The 24,606-nt window shown below is 37.2% G+C and overlaps 1 protein-coding gene across 2 annotated transcripts; it reads right to left on the minus strand.

Annotated features, from left to right (window-relative positions):
- Positions 1–3,876: 3,876 nt before the first annotated feature.
- Positions 3,877–21,048, minus strand: mst1 (macrophage stimulating 1). 2 transcript variants are annotated; one of them, XM_083562022.1, is made up of 18 exons: positions 20,889–21,048; positions 19,478–19,616; positions 16,103–16,218; positions 15,905–16,019; positions 15,672–15,808; positions 15,342–15,462; positions 15,085–15,203; positions 13,060–13,231; positions 12,734–12,864; positions 12,435–12,537; positions 11,347–11,483; positions 9,949–9,981; positions 9,739–9,850; positions 9,562–9,639; positions 9,239–9,385; positions 9,028–9,134; positions 8,760–8,899; positions 3,877–5,366 (listed from the first exon to the last, which is right to left on the minus strand). In XM_083562022.1, exons 1-18 carry the CDS (start codon positions 20,935–20,937, stop codon positions 5,205–5,207), a joined length of 2,118 nt encoding a protein of 705 aa, XP_083418148.1. In that variant the 5' UTR covers positions 20,938–21,048; the 3' UTR covers positions 3,877–5,204. The 2 variants fall into 2 exon arrangements, with proteins under 2 accessions (XP_083418148.1, XP_083418147.1); XM_083562021.1 differs by having other exon boundaries at positions 9,239–9,388.
- Between the last annotated feature and the right edge of the window lie 3,558 nt (positions 21,049–24,606).

The following is a 24,606-nucleotide window of genomic DNA, read 5'->3' on the forward strand; positions in this document are numbered from 1 at the left end:
AGTACTCCTTATATATATATATATATATATACAGTACAGACCAAAAGTTTATATATATTATATATACAGTACAGACCAAAAGTTTGGACACACCTTCTTATTCAAAGAGTTTTCTTTATTTTCATGACTATGAAAAATGTAGATTCACACTGAAGGCATCAAAACTATGAATTAACACATGTGAAATTATATATGGAATTATATACATAACAAAAAAGTGTGAAACAACTGAAAATATGTCATATTGTAGGTTCTTCAAAGTAGCCACCTTTTGCTTAGATTACTGCTTTGCACACTCTTGGCATTCTCTTGATGCCTACTTTGAAGAACCTACAATATGACATATTTTCAGTTCACTTTTTTGTTATGTATATAATTCCACATGTGTTAATTCATAGTTTTGATGCCTTCAGTGTGACTCTACAATTTTCATAGTCATGAAAATAAAGAAAACTCTTTGAATGAGCAGGTGTGTCCAAACTTTTGGTCTGTACTGTATATATAATATATATAAACTTTTGGTCTGTACTGTATATATATATATATATATATATATATATATATATATATATATATATATATATATATATATATATATATATATATATATATACAGGAACATATACTAGATAGGACATTAGAGGATCTTTCACACATACTCACACTCAGTGATTACAGTCACCAACATTCCTACCAGGAATGTTTTACAGAGGTAAAATGAAACTAGAAACACACAGACAAAACACAGAATCTGGTAAGCAATTACAAAAATGCAGTTTACGTTCACCCACCAGTTTATTAGGCACACTTTCATGCTTTCTCATTCAAACTTTAATGAAATCATGCTTCAAACAGAAATGAGTTGTTGATGAGAAAGGTCAGAGTAGAATGGCCAGAATGGTTCCAGTTAAGTCTATGCTAACTCAAACACCACTCTTTGCAAACATGCTGAGCAGAAAAGCATCTCAGAATAAACAACATGCTGAGCCTTGAGGCTTGGGTCACAACAACAGAAGACCACATCAAATTTGCTTCCTGTCAGCCATGAACAAAGACCCTTAAAAAACATGAATCTCTTAACACTTGACCAGATGTCCATAAGATCACATATTGTTTGTGATCTTATGGACATGTAGACAACTTATGAACAACCAACCAGTCTGTCACAGCTACATTTATGGCATTTGTCAAATGCCCTTACCTAGAGCAACTTACAATGATCTCATTGATACAAATAAGCATTTGAAGGTTAAAGGCCTTGCTCAATAGTCTAGTAGTGGCAGCTTAGATTTGGTGGGATTTGAACTCATTATCTTCTGATCGGAAGTCCAACATCTTTACAAATGAGACCCACTTCCCCCTATCATAATGCCATCTAAAGCTTTGCCTGTCTGCAATTCTCTTATCACAAAGAGATTCAATCACTGCTTATGCAGGGTGCACTGACCCTCTGGCTATAATATCAGCTTCACCTGCTTTAAACACATACAAGCTTGTCAAGCTATAGCAGCTATCGGGTGTGTGGTCCACCCAAGTCAGGGTGAGGGAGCAGGTTGCTAACAATAATTCTAATAGTCACCTGTCTCCTGAGTGCCCTAAGTCTGATAAACTATGCTGAATGTATAGAAAATTTACGAGAATGTATAAGAACGTATAGAAAATGGTAACACCTGCTCCAACATTAAGGGCTATCAAGAATGATTTCATGCCGAGGAAGAGCACTACAGATGCATTATTTGCTTTGAGAATAAACTTTCTTTCGGCTTCTCCCGTTAGGGGTCGCCACAGCGGATCCTCCGCACGTTTGATTTGGCACATGTTTTACGCTGGATGCCCTTCCTAACGCAACCCTCCTAAATTTATTGAATGTTGATAAAAAAGTATAGAGAAGGTCAGAAGGAGTTGCATTGTGTGTTTGTGGATGTTGTATGAGAGGAGTTGTGGTATTGTATGAGGAAGTCTGGTGTGTCAGAACAGTATTTGAGGACATGCATAAAGACGGTGTAATAGCAGTAAAGTGTGCAGTAGGAATAATAGACTGGTTTAAGGTGGAAGTTGGACTGAATCAAGGATCGGCCCTGAGCCCTTTCCTGTTTGCATTAGTGATGGTCAGGTTGACTGACGATGTCAGACAGGAATCTCCGTGGACTATGATGTTTAAGGATGATATTGTGATTTGTGGTGAGAGTAGGGAGCAGGTTAAGAAGAGCCTGGAGAGGTGGAGGTACACGCTGGAGAGAAGGGGAATAAAAGTCAGTAGGAGTAAGACAGAGTACATGTGTGTGAATGAGAGCGAGGGCAGTGGAGTGGTGCGGTTGCAGGGAGAAGAGGTGGAGAAGGTGGAGGAGTTCAGGTACCTGGGGTCAACAGTGCAAAGTAATGCACATGTAGGACGTTTTAGGGACAAGGTGAGAGAGTCCCGATTGAGATGGTTTGGACATGTGCAGAGGAGGGACGGTAGGAGAATGCTGAGGATGAAGCCACCAGGAAGAAGGAAAAGTGGAAGACCAAGGAGGAGGTTTATGGATGTGAGGAAAGACGTGCAGGTAGTTGGTTTGAAAGAGTCAGATGTAGAGGACAGAGTAGTATAGAGACAGATGATCTGCTGTGGCGACCCCTAATGGGAGCAGCCGAAAGAAAAAGAAGAAGCAGTCACTTATGCATACCTCAGTGGCTTCAACAATGCAGCAGCAGATCAGCACCTCTTTGCCTACAGACACATGCAGAGATCTGATTTTTCTATTCCAGTTACTAGGCAGCTTAACCCTACTTGGTACTTCTCCTTGGTAAAAATTATTATTAAAATAGCCTTTTGTCCCCATTGAGGGCATCAGTTTTAGATTATTGTCTTATAAACCCACCTTGCCCTAATAAATGTGCAGACTGTTTGAATACATTTCTAAGCAAATGCTTTCACTCTGGCTGGTGGAAACATAACAGAATAGAACTCTTAGGGCGTACAGCTTCCCACAGACCTCAGGACTTAATCGTTTAGGAGGATGGCTGTGTCCTAAGCTTTATTTAAGAAAATGGGTTCCACACAACATTACATGTCATGCACCATTCAAGTTTCTGGCCCACATTTGGAAGTGAATGAAAACCTCAATTGAGGCTGCATCTTTATTACCAGAGGTATGACTTAACAAAGCAACATTTGTCCATTAGATAAGTCATTATGTCCCACACATTGGTCAAATATTGCACCCATAAGCAAGGTCACCTTACTGTCTCGTCTCTCACGAGACGTTGATAGCCAAGAATATTTAGGAGTCAAGTGTTCTGGCTATAATACTATTATATATAACATAATACAGCTAATACTGTGTTATTTGAACACACATAGTGGACACACATAGTGAAAATCATTACCTTGGCAGGCTGGTTTCCAAAGTCCCAAATGTCACAATCCTCTCTTTGAAGAGTGTCTGCTTCCCAGGGCTCTTATCCACCTCCCAGTGGTGTCATCTTTTTCAGGGTAACACAGGGTTGAAGTAAAATAGAACTGCAAGTACGCATGCAACTGGTGGACAACTCCTAGTTTCTTTTTTTGGCTTCATGAGAAGGATCTAGGCAATGATGGCTACATGTTGTACATAAATAAGTAGCGTTATGTTACAAAACAAATATTGTTAATGCTTAAATGTGAGCAGCTAACATTTTAAGTATTTCTGATATGTGATTACAAAGGCTCAATTAAAGTCAACTAGCATCAATTATGCCAAACTGTTACTGTTGATCTTTCTGAATGAGTGGCTACATAAATGAATCATAGCTATTTCCAGTTTCTTATTTAGGTGTGGTCAATAACAATCTCTTTTTATCTACCTCCTCCAAGTTTCTTGTTGAATATAAAAAAAAAAACACAAAAACACAATGTCCTCAACCTTTTAGCTAAGCTAATTTTATTGGTGGTGAAGTACAGTTCATTAAAAAGAAAAAGATCATAATGCTTATTATAGTGGACATCAACGATGCTAACACGTATGAGCTGGTTTCAGGTTTTATGCTGACTGCATAAAGAGAAATTTTCACAACCTAACAACGTGTCATGTTTCCAACTGTTGCATATGAAGTGAGCACAAATAGATGTTGAAAAGTGAAGCTTTTATTGAGACATTTGCAATTTTGCCACAACACAAGTTACAAGGTGTAGTGTTCCTGAAATTCTAAGGACTATGTTTAAACATTAACAAATAAAGGATAAATAGGCTTTGGTAAATGAAAATCTACTTTACAGATAAATGTTTAGATAAACAGATAAGCATGACAATCATATACAGTCCACTCTGAAAGTACCAGTAGGGCATGATCAATTCTTTTGATTTCGCATTTGGGTTTAAAAGGATGATTATGAGTCAGGTTTAATTTCCTGATATTTACCTCTTGATTAGTCTTAAACAGTCAGTGCTATCACCAACAACCTCCACAAACAGGGGTGACTGTTACAATCCATTGTTCAAAGAAGGCTTTGAGAGCAGAAATACAGAAGCCATAACACAGGACACAAATCCCTCATTAGCAGCAGGAATCAGAAGGCTGAATTGGAATTTAGAAATACTTGATGAACCACAAAAATTCTTGAACCATCAATAACCTCTACCACTTTTAAGAAAACTGTGAAGTGTAAAGAAAGAAAGGATCTGCTCATGATCCAAAACAAACAAGCTAATCAGTAAAGTGCATCCAGTATTTTTGGGAGCAACTTGCAGCATGCAGTAAGACAATGACAGAAACACTTAATAATGCGAAGTTCATGGGCTGCCATTGAGTGTTATTTCAGGCAAGAGATATGTAACCATATATGAAAGTGTTTAAAAGCTATAAAGACTATCTGCTGAAATACTATTTGTTGAAATACATGGCTTGAGATGCCATGTTCAAAGTTGTTTCACGCCTCTAGATGTAACTATCATAAAGTGAAAGCTGAGATTCTAATCAATTATTACATATTATTCATTTAATCTTGAAACAAACATTTTATACTTTCAAAGAGGTCTGTACATAAGTACATACATATATCATAAAACATAAACTAAAGTACAACTTGTACAGCAGCAGTCTGATTATTACTCTACTTACATTCATTTGTAGCAATTAACAATCTAGACTTCATTTGACTCAAGCAGAGATCTGATATCTTACCCTGATATCTGCAAATACTAGAAAATATGTAATACATTGTTATGCAGGGTGTTTTCTGACAACTATGCCATCTCCATGACTTTCTTGATCCAGTCTACATACATCGATACACGGATAAAGATATTGGGTTGCCCTGGGTGCCCGCAGCGACGCATAGGAATGATGACTCCCTCTAAAACCCAGCAGTCACTGTTCTGACATGCCAGAGGGCCTCCATAGTCTTTCTGTTTGAAAGAAAGCGCAAGAGAGAGAGAGAGCAAGTGAGAGAGAGAGAGAGAGAGAGAGAGAGAGAGAGAGAGAGAGAGCTTATCACTTATTCATTTCACAATCTTCAGTCACTTACTCTGAAAATGCAGAGCTGCAAAAACAAACAAACAAACAAAAAAAAACCCATGCGCATATCATATTAAGTGGAAATGAATGATGCCAGTTTCTATACACTAAACCAAAGCTGAAAAGTACTCATTAAGACTTTAAAGCAGATTTAAAGTATGCATTTTAAACTAAGCTGTTTCATTGTCACCATCTATCTTGGTTATAAGGACAACACAGAATAACACTAGAGAGCAATGTCATGGGATTTTGTTCCACTACAATACTCTATACTTTGTTAGAGGACTATCTCTATTATCATGAGTATAATATAAATCAGTGGCACCCGAACATTTTCTTATGGCACTATCCCCAACTGTTTTTTTTTAAACAAACAGATAAATAAACAGTAACAATACTATAATCTGCTTAAATGATATAATGACAATATAATCATATGAATACAAATATAATAAGAATTATATCTTTTACAGTTTTGTTTTTTATCTCAGTGAAATTCTAGTACAATTAAAAACAATCCAAATTATAGAACAACCTTCATTACCTAGTATACACATATGATTGTAATTGATGATTAGTGACCTTCAATGAAAGGTATGAAGCTGGTGCTTATTTTAGAACATTTCAGGATTTTACGTAGGTAATTCAGTTCGGATGCTTTTTAGTTTACACTTGTTCAAGTTTGTCAAACCAAAAGTGTGATAACAAGTGTAAGTACTGCCAAATATTTTTAAGCTTAAAAAGAAAACAAAGAAATGTTTTGTTCTTCTTTTTCTTTCGGCTTCTCCCATTAGGGGTCGCCACAGCGGATCATAGTCTCCATACCCCTCTGTTTTCTACATCTGCCTTTTCCAAACCAACTACCTGCATGTCTTCCCTCACCACATCCAAAAACCTTCTCCCTGGTCTTCCTCTTTTCCTCCTTCCTGGTGGCTTCAACCTCAGCATTCTCCTACCGATATACCCCATGTCCCTCCTCTACACATGTCCAAACCATCTCAATCTTGCCTCCCTCACCTTGTCTTCAAAACGTCCTACATGCGCTGTCCCTCTAAAAAAACTCATGCAACATGTCTTTATATACAGTGAGGAAAATAAGTATTTGAACACCCTGCTATTTTGCAAGTTCTCCCACTTAGAAATCATGGAGGGGTCTGAAATTGTCATCGTAGGTGCATGTCCACTGTGAGAGACATATTCTAAAAAAAAAAAATCCAGAAATCACAATATATGATTTTTAAACTATTTATTTGTATGATACAGCTGCAAATAAGTATTTGAACACCTGTCTATCAGCTAGAATTCTGACCCTCAAAGACCTGTTAGTCTGCCTTTAAAATGTCCACCTCCACTACATTTATTATCCTAAATTAGATGCACCTGTTTGAGGTCTTTAGCTTGCTTAAAGACACCTGTCCACCCCATACAATCAGTAAGAATCCAACTACTAACATGGACAAGACCAAAGAGCTGTCCAAAGACACTAGAGACAAAATTGTTTACCTCCACAAGGCTGGAAAGGGCTACGGGGAAATTGCCAAGCAGCTTGGTGAAAAAAGGTCCACTGTTGGAGCAATCATTAGAAAATGGAAGAAGCTAAACATGACTGTCAATCTCCCTCGGACTGGGACTCCATGCAAGATCTCACCTCGTGGGGTCTCAATGATCCTAAGGAAGGTGAGAAATCAGCCCAGAACTACACGGGAGGAGCTGGTCAATGACCTGAAAAGAGCTGGGACCACCGATTCCAAGGTTACTGTTGGTAATACACTAAGACGTCATGGTTAAAAATCATGCATGGCACGGAAGGTTCCCCTGCTTAAACCAGCACGTGTCCAGGCACGTCTTAAGTTTGCCAATGACCATTTGGATGATCAAGAGGAGTCATGGGAGAAAGTCATGTGGTCAGATGAGACCAAAATAGAACTTTTGGGTAATAATTCCACTAAACATGTTTGGAGGAAGAAGAATGATGAGTACCATCCCAAGAACACCATCCCTACTGTGAAGCATGGGGGTGGTAGCATCATGCTTTGGGGGTGTTTTTCTGCACATGGGACAGGGCGACTGCACTGTATTAAGGAGAGGATGACCGGGTCCATGTATTGCAAGATTTTGGGGAACAACCTCCTTCCCTTAGTTAGAGCATTGAAGATGGGTCGAGGCTGGGTCTTCCAACATGACAATGACCCGAAGTACACAGCCAGGATAACCAAGGAGTGGCTCTGTAAGAAGCATATCAAGGTTCTGGCGTGGCCTAGCCAGTCTCCAGACCTAAACCCAATAGAGAATCTTTGGAGGGAGCTCAAACTCCGTGTTTCTCAGCGACAGGCCAGAAACCTGACTGATCTAGAGAAGATCTGTGTGGAGGAGTGGGCCAAAATCCCTCCTGCAGTGTGTGCAAACCTGGTGAAAAACTACAGGAAACGTTTGACCTCTGTAATTGCAAACAAAGGCTACTGTACCAAATATTAACATTGACTTCCTCAGGTGTTCAAATACTTATTTGCAGCTGTATCATACAAATAAATAGTTAAAAAAACATACATTGTGATTTCTGGATATTTTTTTTTAGATTATGTCTCTCACAGTGGACATGCACCTACGATGACAATTTCAGACCCCTCCATGATTTCTAAGTCGGAGAACTTGCAAAATAGCAGGGTGTTCAAATACTTATTTTTCTCACTGTATGTCTAAAGATGCCCAAACTAAGTAATGCGGGCCAAAGTTGGCCCATGTCCCTCCTCTACTCATGTCCAATCCATCTCAATCTCGCCTCTCTCACCTTGTCTCCAAAACGTCCTACATGCGCTGTCCCTCTAAAAAAAACCTCATGTCTAATCCTGTCCTATCCTCATCACTCCCAAATGAAAATCTCAACATCTTCAGCTATTTCCTTTTCTCATAAATGCCATGGGAGGCTAAATCAAAAGTTACCATTGGCCAACTTTGGCCCGCATTACCTAGTTTGGGCATGTATGTTGTATGTTTTCCACATATTTTATAACTAAGGAATACATCCTGAGTCAATGATCTTAAGTATTGGTCGCATAGAACTCCCCAAAAGGTTAAAAATCTGTTCCCCCCCCCCTGAAGTCAATACACTATTAAATGTAATAAAACTGGAAACATGTTTTTAGCTGTGACTGTTTTTACTTTGCAGAAAATATATTTAATGAGTCTTTTATTTTGACGACTAGGTATAAAGCAGAATTAAACTAAAAAGTCAAGCAATTTATTGACCAATTTTAGGGCACTGTGCACTAAATAAAAAAACGTACTTCACAAGCCCCGACGCCACCAAAAAAAGACGTAGTGCACATCTCGTTCTGCTTCACACGTCCTTTGAAGTACTTGTTACATTCGCTGTTGCTCTGCACTTGCATCTGAGCAACGTTCAGCACTGTTTCATCTCCTGTTCCTAAAATACATACAGAGATAAAGAAACAGGGTAAAAATAGTCAGCATCATAATTAAAAAAAGACTAAAGCTGAAAAATATACTTAAACATCTAGGAAAAAAATCTGGAAAGATTGTATGGTGACACACCTTTTGTCTCCCCCCAACCAGCAATTTCACAGCTGGTTCCCTCTGGAACAATGTAGCGCTCAGGGGGAAGACATATTTGTGCCACACGATCATTAAACTCTGCAGGACTAAAAGAACAAACAGAAAAAGGAATGGAGATGCATGTAGGAGAAGCACATTCAAGATTAGTTTTCAATAGGTGTGAAAAATAATTCATGAGGCTGATGTGTACATTTCTAGTTGTAGTAAGACTAGATGTGACTCTGATGGTCCGCAAACAATTTTGTTTAGAGCAATGGACTGTGTGCTGGGTTCGCCTTCCTTCGGTTCACGGTACACTGTGCCCATGACCGCAGCATACCCTGTGAGGTCCACATAACTGCTAACACACACACACACACACACACACACACACACACACACACACACACACACACACACACACACAAGCACATGAAAACATGCACACCGGATATGCAATAAAAATGAGTGCAACAATTTGTATGCTAATTACAAGCCAGATGTGTTGTTTTCCTGAAAATGATAGACCCTCACCAAGAAGAGAAACACTGCTTAGTGCTAATCACCCATTTTGAGTTCACCAGGGATCCTCCACAAAAATGCTTTCCTTTCCTAACCAAAGACAGAAAAAGAGCTACTCATTAAAAAACAAGAAACAGAAAGAGAGAAGGTGAAGAGGGTTTGTAAGAGACAAAACATCCAGTGACGGACCTGTCTCTTAGGCTGACTGTCCATGGAGAATTTCCTGGTGTGCCACCAACAATCCTCAACCTTTTTAACGTACGGTCATCACGCTTCCCACATTCATCAAACACCACACCCTCTGATCATATGTACACAAAAACACACTTAGACATCCACTGGGTATGTAACATATTACAATTTACACACATCATTAAAAACAGAGCATCACAGACTTACCTGGTGGCATTATAATAGGTGGACCCTCCCCTGCTGCACAAAAACCAAAACAAAAAACGAATTAGTAAAATATTGAGCGTTAAACGTGAAACATTCAATCACAACAGAGCTGTTTTACTTAAAGAAATGTTTACAGCCCTGTAATATATTATACATTTGACTGGTTTGTACATTGACAAACACCTATAACTGTCTAATAATTCTAAATTTTTTGTGGGGGCATTACAGTTTTTTCTCAGCTACTTTGGAGCATTTCTCGAATCATCCTCAATAGTTGCAAAACCAAGTGCGTTCTCGAAACGATGTGTACAAACAGCACAAAACATTGGATTTCTTGCAAAAGCCTGTTTTTTTTCAAAATCCTTAGTTCGTCTCTCAAAAGTAAGTATTTGCATCAATAAACAAATCGTTCTTATCAGAATAACAAGTCTCTTTGTCATTGTTCACAAAAAAAATCATCAAAATGTTCAGTCATGTTGTCAGTACGGTGCACAGTTTCAGGATTCTTTTGCTATAAACTATGGTTTGGATTACAGTGACTGAAAATGCACAGAATTTGACTTCCTTCTGTTTGGGGTCTATGAATTTTAGCAGCACAAATTCATTTATTTGATTGCATACTTGATTTACTGTATATTGATTGCAAGAGACCGGGCAGGATTCACACTTTTAATGTACTATGCAAGTGTTTGTTTGTTTTTTAGTTGTTCATCCATTTTCAGAATTTATAATTCTTTGTTTTGCTCTGTCTGTATACACTCTCCAATTGAAGATTCAGCTTTAACCTGTTTTAGAGAACTAGTTGATCATTGGTTGATTTGATGCCATACACTCTCCTTCATTAGTGCCATTCAAGATTTATCTCCACAATTCATCAATTTAAGTCACATTTACAAAAAAAAGTTGAATAGAAATTTTAGGTGACAGATGATGACAACTGGTTTAACCATTTTGCATTCAATGACTTATGCGATGAGCTGATGCTGAGATTTTTTATGAGTTAAGACTATTTAGGGGTTACCAGTATAATATCTTTTGCTCAACATGACAAACAACACTTGTACACAATTAATTAAATGAATGTACAAAAGAATTCGCAATTTGGTCAAAGCAACAAGAAATGTTGTTATGATGAGCACAAATGACTAAATGATGAACAAGTAGGCTTGAGAATTTCCTTTCTGAGTCTGAGAAACGCTCCAAAAGCAACTGAGAAAAACTGTAAGAAAGTATGAAACTGTCTCATTATTTATCATAATACTTGTGGCTTTTGGTTGTATTTCCATATATTATTACTGAGAGTGCATTGTTGTTATTCTTTTTTTTCGAATTTAAACGGATGCTAATTAAAGCTTCAAATGATAGACAAAAAGAAGAAGAAAATCTGATTCTTTTTACCACACTGCTTGATTGCACAGTAATCAAATTCAGTTTTGGGGTCAGTGGTGTAGCACCAGGGTCCATGGAGATCTCCGTCTGGGTTCCTGCAGTAGTTCTCTGTCAGGTTGGCCTCTGGATGTGTCCTTGGATTAATCCTGCATCCATACAATAAAAATTAAATCCACATGGACAAAAACAGCAAGAGGTTATACTTCAATACGAATAGAACTTCATGTAGATGATTTGACCATTAAGACTTAAATAGAGATATAAAAGTCATCCAGACTGAAAATAAACTAGCATGATTTATTTTTAATTAAACAAACAATTGATTCTATATAAATACAGATTAAAAAAGGAATTAGTTCTACACTAGAATAATAATCTCGTAAACTCGAAAATACTCACAATATCACTGAGATTTACACGCTGATTTATATTTGTAAGAACCCGCACTGGCATGAAAAAAATTTGGGATTGCATCTCTATAACTGTTTAGAAACTGACTATGACCCCTGGAAAACCTTTCAGCTTTGCTACATCTGTATCTATTAAATAAAGCAAAGCTGATAGTTTGTTATGTCAGAAAACTTGTAAAAACAAACACAAATTTTAATTCAACTATTATCCAGATTTAAGCAGAATTTATTATTACAGTACTGAGTACCAAACGTAAACTGTGTAGAATTTTCCCCAAAAATATGTAGTACTGTAAAAATTGTGGTTATCACAATGATCACTTTATTTCATAACCTGTTGTCTCCAGTGCAGCTATGTGCACAAATCTGGGTCTGCATAAACAAATCTTTCTCACTTGAATTGGGATTAAGCTTAATAGTTAATGTTTAGACAATTTTATGCATGCATCTATTTCAGAATCTCATGAGACAGCCATTAGGAAAAAATGTATTCATAGAGCAGATTTTCAAAACATACATGCATATGTACAGTATATAGAAAGTGTTTTCACAGTATCAGGAATGCTGGCTCACATTTTTAATCCTCTGAGCTTATGCTTGTTTGCATCAGATAGTTTCATTCCCCCTAGTAAAAATTTAATTTGGTCCTGGTGAATGAGTGAGTTGATGGTTTTGTGTTGGACTTACTTAGTTTTATGTGGGGTGTTTACACTCCAGTTCTGACAGAGGATGCCCTTCCGTGTTTTCCGGACAGCACCTCTGTAATTTTTTCCATTTCCATTATAACAGTCTGGAAAAAAGGTATACATATATTATTCTAAGAACATGCATAAATATGAATGAACAGCACTACAGTATTCCTAAATCTAACATTCACATTATAAGCTATTTGGTGATTTGGAAACTGATTCCAGTTTACTACAATACAGACATTTTTTTATGTATTCCTTAATGCTCCACCAGTGGGCTCTAAACTAATTCAACACCTTCAGCCTCAATATCATCAGCGCAGCGTTTGATTTGTAGACAAAGTGCTGTCCTCATCTGAGCCCTCGATGTGAAGCACCATGGAGCCTCTGAACCATCTGGGTTACGGCAGTAGTTCTCTTCTAATCCCCTGATGCAAGACAAATAGTCAGGACAGAAAATGTTTTTACTTGGGAAAGTTACTTCAATATTCATGTGAAATACAAACGCCTGATTTGAATAATTTTTATACTATTGAACCAGATTTTCCTGTTGATGCAAATTATGAAATAGTAAGAATATCTAAAACGGAAAACCGTGACTCACACTGTTACCCTTCACTTACTTGCACTCATAAATGTGTGGGTAAAATGGGTGCTCATGGGGGGCCTGTGCGTCCCAGCGCTGACATGGGATGCCTGACGTCGTCTCGTTTACTTTGCCCCTGTAATCCTCTCCACGGCCTCGGAAACAGTTTGTGGTGTAGCCGGAGCGGGAACGCCGCTTTGGGGCCTCCGCTAGAGAAGGAAAATGGGACAAAGCAAAATTTGGAAAGAATAAAGATCAACAGAGAGAGAGAGAGAGAGAGAGAGAGAGAGAGAGAGAAAAAGAGAGAGAGAGAGAGAAATAGTAGAGCATGGAAATGAAGTCATTGAGATATGCAGAAGAGTATTAAATGAGACATAAAAAAAGAATACATATTTCTACAAGAATGTGGACCTGCAGTGAATATCAAGTATTGCAATTAACGATCATCAGATAACTGGGTTTTGAGTGGGAAAAAAAATCCGACAGGAAAAGCTTTTGATTTTTGAGAAATCCCTTTTATAATGACAGATTTCAGGGATCTTAGAATCATCCCCATTTTTCCTTTTTTAACATCCCCGAGTATTAAACTGAGTAAACCAAGCCTGTTTACTTTATGCTAAAACAGTAAGCCATTGCAGGATACCATTTTCTTCTTCTTCTTTCGGCTGCTCCCGTTAGGGGTCGCAACAGCGGATCATCCGTCTCCATACTACTCTGTTCTCTACATCTGCCTCTTTTAAACCAACTACCTAGTCTTCCCTCATCACATCCATAAACCTTCTCCTTGGTCCTCCTCTTTTTCTCTTTCCTGGAGGCTCCATCCTCAGCATTCTTCTACCGATACCCCATGTCCAAAGCATGTCAATCTCGCCTCCCTCCCCTTGTCTCCAAAAGTCCTACTCCAAAACATGCTACTTGTTTCTAATCCTGTCCATCCTCGTCACTCCCATCTTTAACTCTGCCACTTCCAGCTCCACCTCCTGTCTTTTACACAATGCCACTCTCTCTAAACCATACAACATCGCAGGTCTCACCACAGTCCTATAAACTTTCCCTTTTACTCTTGCAGATACTCTTCTATCACAAATCACTCCTGCCACTCTTCTCCACCCTGCCTGAATTTTTTCATCACTCTTCTAACACACTCTCCATTACTTTGCACAGTTGTCCCCAGGTACTTACTCATCCACCTTCACCACCTCTTCTCCCTGCAACCGCACCACTCCACTGCCCTCCCTCTTATTTACACACATGTATTCAGTCTTACTCCTACTAACTTTCATTCCCCTTTTCTCCAGCACACATCTCCACCACTGCTGTCACACTTTTATACATGTCCTGCACCACCCTCATATACTTCTCTGACACACCTGACTTCCTTATACAATACCACAACTCCTCTCTCGGCACCCTGTCTTACGCTTTCTTCAAATCCACAAACACAAAATGTAACTCCTTTTGACCTTCTCTATACTTCTCCATCAACATTTCTAAAGCAAATATTGCCTCTGTAGTGCTCTTCCTCGGCATCAGACCGTACTGTTGCTCACAGATGGTCACTTATTTTCAGCCTGGCTTCCACTACTCTTTCCCGTAACTTCGTGTGACTGATCAACTTTATTCCCCTGTAGTTACTGCAGGTCTCCACATCTCCCTTTTTCTTAAAACCAGTACCAGCACATTTCCTCTCCATTCCTCAGGCATTTTCTCACCTTCGAGAATCTTGTTAAACAATTTTGTTAAAAACTCCACTGCCATCTCTCCTAAATACCTCCATGCTTCAACCGGTATGTCATCTGGTCCAACCAACTTTCCACTCTTTATCCTCTTAATTGCAGCTCTCACTTGCTTTACCATCTCCACATCATCCACCCTTATCTCTATCATTTTCCTAATTAAATTTCATCTTCTCTTTACTAGTCAACACACTTCCATCTGCATCCTTTATTGCTCTAACTTGCAGCACATTTTTCCCAGCTCGGTCCCTCTGCCAAGCCAATCGCAACATCTGAACTTCTGTGTACATAGATCTACAACATATAAAAGTTGCATTAGGACTCACAGCATTTGCGGATGTCACAGCTCTCTCTCTCTACATCTGGGTCAGTAGTGTAACACCAAGGCATGGGGGAGGCATCAGGGTTTCGGCAGTAATTATCATCCAGGCTCTTATCGGGGTATCTGGAGTACAAGAAGGATCATTATCTCAATTTTTTCATTGCACTATTACTTGTAAAAATTAGTGAAAAACAATTGAAAACAATGATTTTTAGAACCATTGTATGACCATTGTGACAAACACTGTGTAATATTATATACTTTTCTGGTTGATAGATGTGCTGATGTGGATTTTGCTGGTCCCATCTCTGACACTCTTTTCCACTCACTGTACGATCAACCTGACCCCTGTAATCCTCCCCATTACAGGTGATGCACACCTCTTACAGATAACACACACAGAAACACATGCTATACTCGAAGAGAAAAGACACTGCAGCAATGTAAATCTGATCACATCACAGAAGCACACACTTTTTAAATGTAAATGCAAATAATGAAGTCATTTCACACTAAATATTGGAAGCTGGAAAGCCCCATGTATTTGACCACTTTTTTAAGCCTTTTTTAATTGGGAATTGTGGACTCTACCATCTTTACACTGAGGAATATTACAACTCTCATATCGGCGCTCAGGGTCCGTGGTGTAGCACCAGGGTCCAATGTTGTCCCCATCTGGATTGCGACAGTAGTTTAGCTCCAGGCCATTAGTGGAAGAGGGGGTATATCTGTTTACAAAAATGACCATACAGCAAAAGTGTAGTATCTACAACATGCAATATTTTCCCAGTACTTTTAATGTTAGAGATTTGGTGTTTTCCTACTTGTGATCATGAGGAAACTTTGACCACCACTGTTGACATGTCCGCCCAGTTTTGGTCTTGGATACATGTCCCCGATAGTCCTCTCCATTACCAATGATGCACTTCCTGATATACACTGGACAGCAACACAATATATCAATGGCACAGGGAAGCTGTTTACATATGACTAGCGTTACATTATAAGGCAGCACAGCTCACCTTTCATCTCATACAAGTCACAGTTGACGTTTCTCTTCACCTCTGCAATTTCCGTGTTGCCCACCCAGGGCAAATGCTTACAGATTAGAGAGGGACGAAAGACGTAGTTGAAGGCCCTTGAAATAAAACCAAACAAAAAGACATACAAGAAACTTGTATTCCGGAGTACATCAAATGAATAAAATTTTATTAAAAATAATGTGATCAAATATGGATAGTCCTGCAACAAAATGCTATCCTAATAAGATAAAACCAACAAACAACAAGAAAAAGCAAAAAAGTAAAGAACTTGCTTGTTTCATTTGCAAATTGGACATAATAAATAGTACTTATACCTTTATTTAACAAAAGTGTCTAAAAAATGCTAAGACAAATAATAACATATTTACAATGCATACCAGAATCCAATAGATTCAAAGACAATGTCAAGGGAACATGCAGAGAATACACCAATGTGTTGAAATATTTACTCAAAGAAGATTACAACTTAATCCACATTACCACTTATTAAAATCACTGCTGCGTGGGATACGACAGTATTTTACAAAAATAAACAAATAAATAAATAATAAACAGACTGATATCAATCTTATTTAGAACCGAATTGCTGATGTAGTAGTGTAGATTTAAACATTTGGTCATCTTTCCGCCTTTAAAATAGGTTTAAACTAATTATGCCATGTTTGATATCAATATAATCCATATGTCTTCATGAAAAGTGTGGTGACATTTTCATAGATGTTTTGGAAATAACATTTATAGTATATGCCTTTATATAGTATTTTGCTTGTTTTTCTTGTTCTAGTATTTTGCTTGTTCTACACACACACACACACACACACACACACACACACACACACACACACACACACACACACACACATTACAAATACAATACATGCTGGGGCCACCTACAAGGGGGTTTCCTATTGTTCCAAAAACTCATTCTCAGGAAGTTTAACATATTAAACATTAGGGTGAGTTACCCAACTGGGGGTCCATGCCAAATGCATTGTGCTTATCTTATCTGATACTCTGGCCATTATGCAGTTCAAAGCAGCTCAGTGGTATAAAAAGATAAGCATTATACAATGGTGGGCGGTGCATTTATCCTCAAGCATCCAATTCCCATGACTTTGTCTACTGACTCTGTCAGTTACTTTTAGTATATTGTGTATTTTTCTTTTGTACAATAAACCCAATATTTTCTTTACTAACTAAAAAGATTACTCTTTGGGAAGTATGCAATGGTTAATCCCCAGCAGTCGTTACATGATTTTAGTGAACGTCATGGAGGCAAAGAACCACATGACGTGAAGCAACATAAAATTGGACTGTAAGAAAAAAATACTGCTTTTTTAATGTAATTTTTTAATTTGATTTTATATAGGGGTCATAAAATTATAATATATAGTTATTAAAGAGCTAGAGAAAAAAAGAATGCTTGTGTGAATTATGTGTGTCTGTGTTGCATCAGCTGTCACACTCTTTATGCAACTCTAACTGCATGCTAATATGGTTTATAAGTTACAATTGTTAATAAGGTAGCACATCAATTGAAAACCATTGCTGACTAAAACTACAGTTTAAATGCACATCTTTCAGCCAATCAGAATTGAATATTCAGACAGCTTATGGGGAGAAATGAACAATGACTAAAAATTATTCAATGAACCTTCAGCTGAACCGATTTTATTCCATCAGAATACAGCGGCCTAATATAATATTATTGTTTTTATTTGACTTCTTCACTGAACTAATAACGTGCCTCTACTTCACATTTCTGAAACTTTCCTCTCGATTCTAGCTGTTTATGCTTAGAGAGTCTGCCTAATATCACTCAGCAGGTTTTTCAGGGAAAAAAATAGGCTTTTAGTGTTACAGTTGATTAAATTAGTATGTTTTTCACTTTGTGGTCATAAAGTCATTATGCCACATTTAAATATCAATGTCTATAAGGTAAAAGAGCATTGTTCTAGATTATATACTGGCACTTTCTTTAGATTCTATATCATTTATAATGTAGAAATGGAAAAAATTAGGAGGTGTAACATTTAAAGAAAACTCATATGTAATAGATCTGATACGCTGTAGGCAGTGTGCGCAGTCACCACTGATATGATGTTAAACTTCAATGCTTTAGTTACAGAGAGCAAAACCAATTTGCAATAAACCACATATTTTCAGAAACAAAGTCTAAATTCCCCCAGAATATTATAGGCAATTTGTTCTAGGGCTGTTAAAATGAACGTGTTAATAACGCAAATTTTTATCAACGTGCGATTAATGCAGGCGCATTTCTGTCTGACCATTTTTATAAAAAATATAAATAAATAAATATAAATGAGGCGAAACTAAAACCTTCAATGCAACACTCATTTATTCACAACGTCCTTTTTTTTTACTCTATATATATTTACTATATATATTATATACAGTGGAACCTCGATACTCGTGACCTTGATACTCGCAACCTCGATAGTTCGCGACTTTTTATTTGGAACCGGACTAAGAGTAACTCATAAAAAATCTGATAGTTCACAAGAAGCCACCAGTGGCTTCTTTCAAAACAGAGTTTGTACTAATAAATGTCTTTAAAATGTTTAAAAAACTATTTTATTAATGTATTTTTAATTTAAAGAAGTAAAAAAAAACTGACAAGTATTTCACAATTTTTGTTGAGTTTACAGAACAGTACATGTACAATTCCCCTTGAAAAAGGAACTATCATAAGGAGAGAGTCAAAAAGTTTTTTTGTTACTCACGAGGGATCATAAAACATAACCCCTGCGAGTATCGAGGTTGCACTGTATATATATATATATATATATAAACTCAGCCGAAAAGTAATTTTTAATCACTTAACATTTGTTTCACTGATGCAGCAAGTCTAAAATCAAGCACCAAACGCACATATCTGTCAATTGAAACTGTAGCAAAACCTAGCAATAGTTCAATTTAGTGTCCTGATGAAACATAAATATGCATAAAGCATCCATATCCATAAAACTTAAAAACGATTAATTTAAGGTACATTTAGAAGGAATAAAATTGTGCGATTAAGCTGTGATTAATTACGAGTTAACTCATGACAATCAGGCGATTAATCGCAATATTGTAATCGATTGAGAAATTAGAAATATAAGATTTATATGTAGTTGAATAAAATAAAGACATACTTCACATTATGCAACTAATACAAATTAGATCAAATTTGTGATTGTCCATCATAGTGCTTTCAAATACAGTTGATTTAAATGACATACAGTACATGTGTATGAACCATGTAATTATTAGGCACTTGTATTGTCTTAGTTAGAAATTCAAAATAAATGTGATTTGAGAGATTGACATGAGATTGCGGCTTTGTGGTACCTGCAGTCGAGGCTCTCCGAGCAGCGTTTTGCACACTCTTCCAGTGAGATGCCTGGTAGTATAGTGACACGGTCAGCTTTCCACGGTACCAGCTCTCTACCTTCAGAACGCTGGAAATCATTCAGTGCACTGCGGTGCGCTGTTAATACACAGAAATACAGACATTCAGTACATATACTGTATTTCCTAAAAATAACATTTCAACAAATATCTACAGCAAAACACAATTATCATTAACATGTTCAAAACAAGATCAGTTACATATTCATTCATCCATTTATCAAAACTTAAAGCAAATTTACTGCGACACACCAGCCATGTGTTGCTTCCACAAACTGTTACCACTAGGTTTGAGGCACACATTTGTACAGGATGTATTCGGATGCAGTAGCATACAATTTTCCCCTCACTTGAACTAGGAGACCCAAACCTGTTCCAGCATGGCCAATCCATGAAGATATGATTTACATGAGTTCGAGTGAAAGATCTTGAATGGCCTGCTATAGAACTCTGACCTCAACTCTAATGAACATCTTTGGGATAAACACTGACTGCACCCCAGGCCCCCTCACCCTACATCAGTAACCCGACTTTAGTACTGTCCTTGTGGCTGAATGACCACAAATCTCCTCGATCACAATCCAAAACCTAGTGAAAAATCTTCCCAGATGAATTTAAGTATTAAAATATCAAATTGGGACTAAACACAGAATAGGCTTTTTAAAAAGCACATATCAATCTTATAGTCAGGTGTCCACAAATCTTTGTCCATATATTGTACCAAGCACACACCACAGATCAAAACCATCACAATGTTTAACTACGAAGATTTAATAAAAATATATTTGCAGTCATTTCCTATTTATTCTTCAAGTTTCCAGACATGTCCGTGCTACCAACCATGAGCACTCGCATTTACCAAAACAAACAAACAAATAAACAAAAGCGATTGTGAAATTTGAACAGTAATGCTCAACATGCCAAATGATCACTGTTTTAAAAAACTCTTAGTTAAAGTGAACTCAAAATACATTTCACTCAAATGATTACTATTAGACCTAACCGTTTTACAGTGCATTGGGATTCCCTGTGACAGAGTGGCTGGAGATATCATCTGAACGAGGAGGCTTAGATACACACAACCTTTGGATCTGCAAACTTTACATTTGTAACTGACCAGTGCCTGCGCATCAACACACACATGTACACTTTTCACTAACGATATATCATCATATCTGATTGTTTGTCCAATACAATTCACAAAAACTCAACATCTAGCTGAAGATATTCAGGCGGTTTAAGGTCTAAAACACTTCTGTTAGTTAAATTAAAGAACATCATCCAAAGATTATGGAAGTAATGTCTTTACCGTGTAACTCAGAAGGAAAAACTGTAATAAAGAAGTTCTTACCGTGAACGGATTCACTGGAAATAATCAGGAAAAACAAAAACATACTCATGATTTATAGATTTGTTTATTCCGCTTTCGTGTTGCTAGAAGATGACCGGCGGGACTTTGGTTACTGCGACTTTATCATGTGGGTGGTGCGCTCGGGTGAAGAGAAGGAGGGGGGCGGGGGTGAGTGGGTATTGATGTGTGCGTATGTGCGCGCGCGTGTGTGCGTGTGTGTGTGTGTGTGTGTGTGTGTGTGTGTGAGTTGGTGTTTAAACTGAGAAAATGTAACATTTTAAGGGAAACATAAGTTAATTTTAAATTTCATGGTATCAACACATCTAAAAAAAAAGTTGGGACAAGGCCATGTTTACCACTGTGTGGCATCCCCTCTTCTTTTTATAACAGTCTGCAAACGTCTGGGGACTGAGGAGACAAGTTGCTCAAGTTTAGGAATAGGAATGTTGTCCCATTCTTGTCTAATACAGGCTTCAAGTTGCTCATCTGTCTTAGGTCTTCTTTGTTGCATCTTCCTCTTTATGATGCGCCAAATGTTTTCTATGGGTGAAAGATCTGGACTGCAGGCAGGCCATTTCAGTGCCTGGATCCTTCTTCTATGCAGCCATGATGTTGTAATTGATGCAGTATGTGGTCTGGCATTGTCATGTTGGAAAATGCAAGGTCTTCCCTGAAGGAGACGACATCTGGATGGAAGCATATGTTGTTCTAGAACTTGGATATACCTTTTAGCATTGATGGTGCATTTCCAGATGTGTAAGCTGCCACATGCACTCATGCAACCCCATACCATCAAAAATGCAGGCTTCTGAACTGAGCGCTGATAACAACTTGGGTTGTCCTTATCCTCTTTAGTCCGGATGACATGGTGTCCCAGTTTTCCAAAAAGAACTTAAAATTTTGATTCGTCTGCGTTTTCGTCTGAAAACGCCTGCGCTTCTGTATCATGTTTAGATATGGCTTCTTTTTTGACCTATAGAGTTTTAGCTGGCAACGGCGAATAGCATGGTGGATTGTGTTCACTGACAATGTTTTCTGGAAGTATTTCTGAGCCCATGTTGTGATTTCTATTACAGTAGCATTCCTGTATGTGATGCAGTGCCGTTTAAGGGCCCGAAGATCACGGGCATCCAGTATCGTTTTCCGGCCATGACCCTTATGCACAGAGATTGTTCCAGATTCTCTGAGTCTTTGGATCTTTGCATTTCTTCTCTGAGAAACTCCTTTCTGATATTGTTGCACTATTTTTGCATTGGGGGAATTGGTGATCCTCTGCCCATCTTGACTTCTAAGAGACACTGCCACTCTGAGTGGCTCTTTTTATACCCAATCATGTTGCCAGTTGACCTAATAAGTTGCAAATTGGTCCTCCAGCTGTTCCCTATATGTACATTTAACTTTTCCGGCCTCTTATTGCTATCTGTCCCAACTTTTTTGGAATGTGACGCTCTAATTAAATAATAAATGATCCAATATCTGGCATTAAATTTCAAAATGTCTTACTTTCAACATTTGATCTGTTATCTATATTCTATTGTGAATAACATATAAGTTTATGAGATTTGTAAATTATTACATTCCTTTTTTATTCACAATTTGTACAGTGTCCCAACTTTTTTGAAATCGGGTTTCTATCTATCTATCTATCTATCTATCTATCTATCTATCTATCTATCTATCTATCTATCTATCTATCTATCTATCTATCTATCTATCTATCTATCTATCTATCTATCTATCTATCTATCTACCTATCTATCTATCTATCTATCTATCTATCTATCTATCTATCCTATGCAAAGGTTTTAGGCAGGTGTATTAGGTATTACTGTAAAGGAGTAATAATAATTTTTTTTTTTATCAATTTACAAAATGGAATGGAAATAAACAGAAGAAAAATCCAATGAATATTTGGTTTGATCACCGTTTGCCTGCAAAACAGCATAAATTTTCTGGGTTCACTTGTTCACTGTTTTTCAAGGAACTTGTCAGATAGGTTGTTTCAAACAATTTGAAGAACTAACCACAGATCTTTTGTGGATTTAGGCTGCTTTAAATTCTACTGTCTCTTTGTGTTATTTCAGACCGACTCAATTATGTTGAAATCAGAACTCTGTGAGGGTAAAACTATAAATTCCAGGACTCCTTGTTCTCCTCTACACTGAAGATAGTTCTTAATGGCTATGGGGTGGGGCTGGGGAAGCATCCTGCTGCAAAAGAAATTTAAGGCCAAATGGTACTGCATGATGAATAAGTATCTGTCTGTATTTCTCAGCATTGAGGACACCATTAATCCTGACTAGGTCTCCAGCTTCATTTTTAGAAATTTCAGCCCTGAAATTGCAAGAAAACTATGCTTCACTTTTGCCTGCAGACACTTATTATTGTACTGCTCTCGACCCCTTTAGCAAATAAACTGCCTTCTGCTATAGCCAAATATTTCAAATTTGGAGACATAAGTCCAGAGCACCTGCTATTATTTTTCTGCACACCTGTTTTTATGAATAGTTGAGTCTCTTATCCTTGTTTCCATGTTGAAATGGTACATTTTTAGCTCCAATTCTTCTATGATGCCAACTTCTGGCCAGCCTTCACTTGACAGTAGATGGGTGTACTTGGGTCATACTGGTTTCTGCAAGTTCTTTGCCAATGACACTAATGAAAACCTTCCAATATTTAAAGGAAGTAACATGATGTGTGTTTCTTGAGCTAACCACTGTGTCTACGGTCCTCAGCATTGCCCGTTTGGTTGTGCTTTTTCAAAAAAGCTGAACAGCACATCTTTAAAACAGAGTCTGATTTGAAATCTTTGCCTGGGAGAGACTTTTCTGATGCAGTATAATTATGTTGTGTCTTGTTGCTGTGCTCAGGCTTGCCATGATGTATGTCCTTTGATATAAAACTTCCACAACCTCACCTTAGTAGAAGAGTGGCTGTTCCTCACCCAGTGTTAAGCTTCCTGCACAGCTGTATATATATATATATATATATATAAAACATTGATGATCATAGATATTTGATCATTCACCCAACTTTAATCCTTACAAAATGCCTGCAAAATACAATTTCTTTTCATCAAACGTTTTTATTTTTTTTTCCTTACTTTGCATTTAATAAAAGAAATAAACAATTAAAATACATATTTTTGAGAAGGCATTACTATTTTGTATATATATATATATATATATATATATATATATATATATATATATATATATATATATATATATATATATATACTGTATTACTTTTTTATTACATTCTATCCAAAACATTTTTTTGCATTCTGTGTAATAGGAAAAACACCAAAAATACGTGTGTGTGTGTGTGTGTGTGTGTGTGTGTGTGTGTATATATATATATATATATATATATATATATATATATATATATATATATATATATATATACAATTCTTATATATATATATATATATATATATATATATATATATATATATATATATATATATATATATATACAGTGAGGAAAATAAGTATTTGAACACCCTGCTATTTTGCAAGTTCTCCCACTTAGAAATCATGGAGGGGTCTGAAATTGTCATCGTAGGTGCATGTCCACTGTGAGAGACATAATCTAAAAAAAAAATCCAGAAATCACAATGTATGATTTTAAACTATTTATTTGTATGATACAGCTGCAAATAAGTACACCTGAGAAAGTCAATGTTAATATTTGGTACAGTAGCCTTTGTTTG

Source organism: Silurus aristotelis, assembly GCF_946808225.1.
Source record: "Silurus aristotelis genome assembly, chromosome: 2".
Lineage (NCBI taxonomy): Eukaryota > Metazoa > Chordata > Actinopteri > Siluriformes > Siluridae > Silurus > Silurus aristotelis.

Excerpts from the sequence above, each read along its gene's own strand:
- mst1 (XM_083562021.1), bottom strand. The coding sequence starts at position 20,937 with ATGAGTATGTTTTTGTTTTTCCTGATTATTTCCAGTGAATCCGTTCAC. Across the intron at positions 16,219-19,477 it reads TCGGAGAGCCTCGACTGCAG|GGCCTTCAACTACGTCTTTC; the intron begins GTACCACAAAGC and ends TTTTATTTCAAG. Across the intron at positions 9,640-9,738 it reads ACAGTCAGCCTAAGAGACAG|GAAAGGAAAGCATTTTTGTG; the intron begins GTCCGTCACTGG and ends GTCTTTGGTTAG.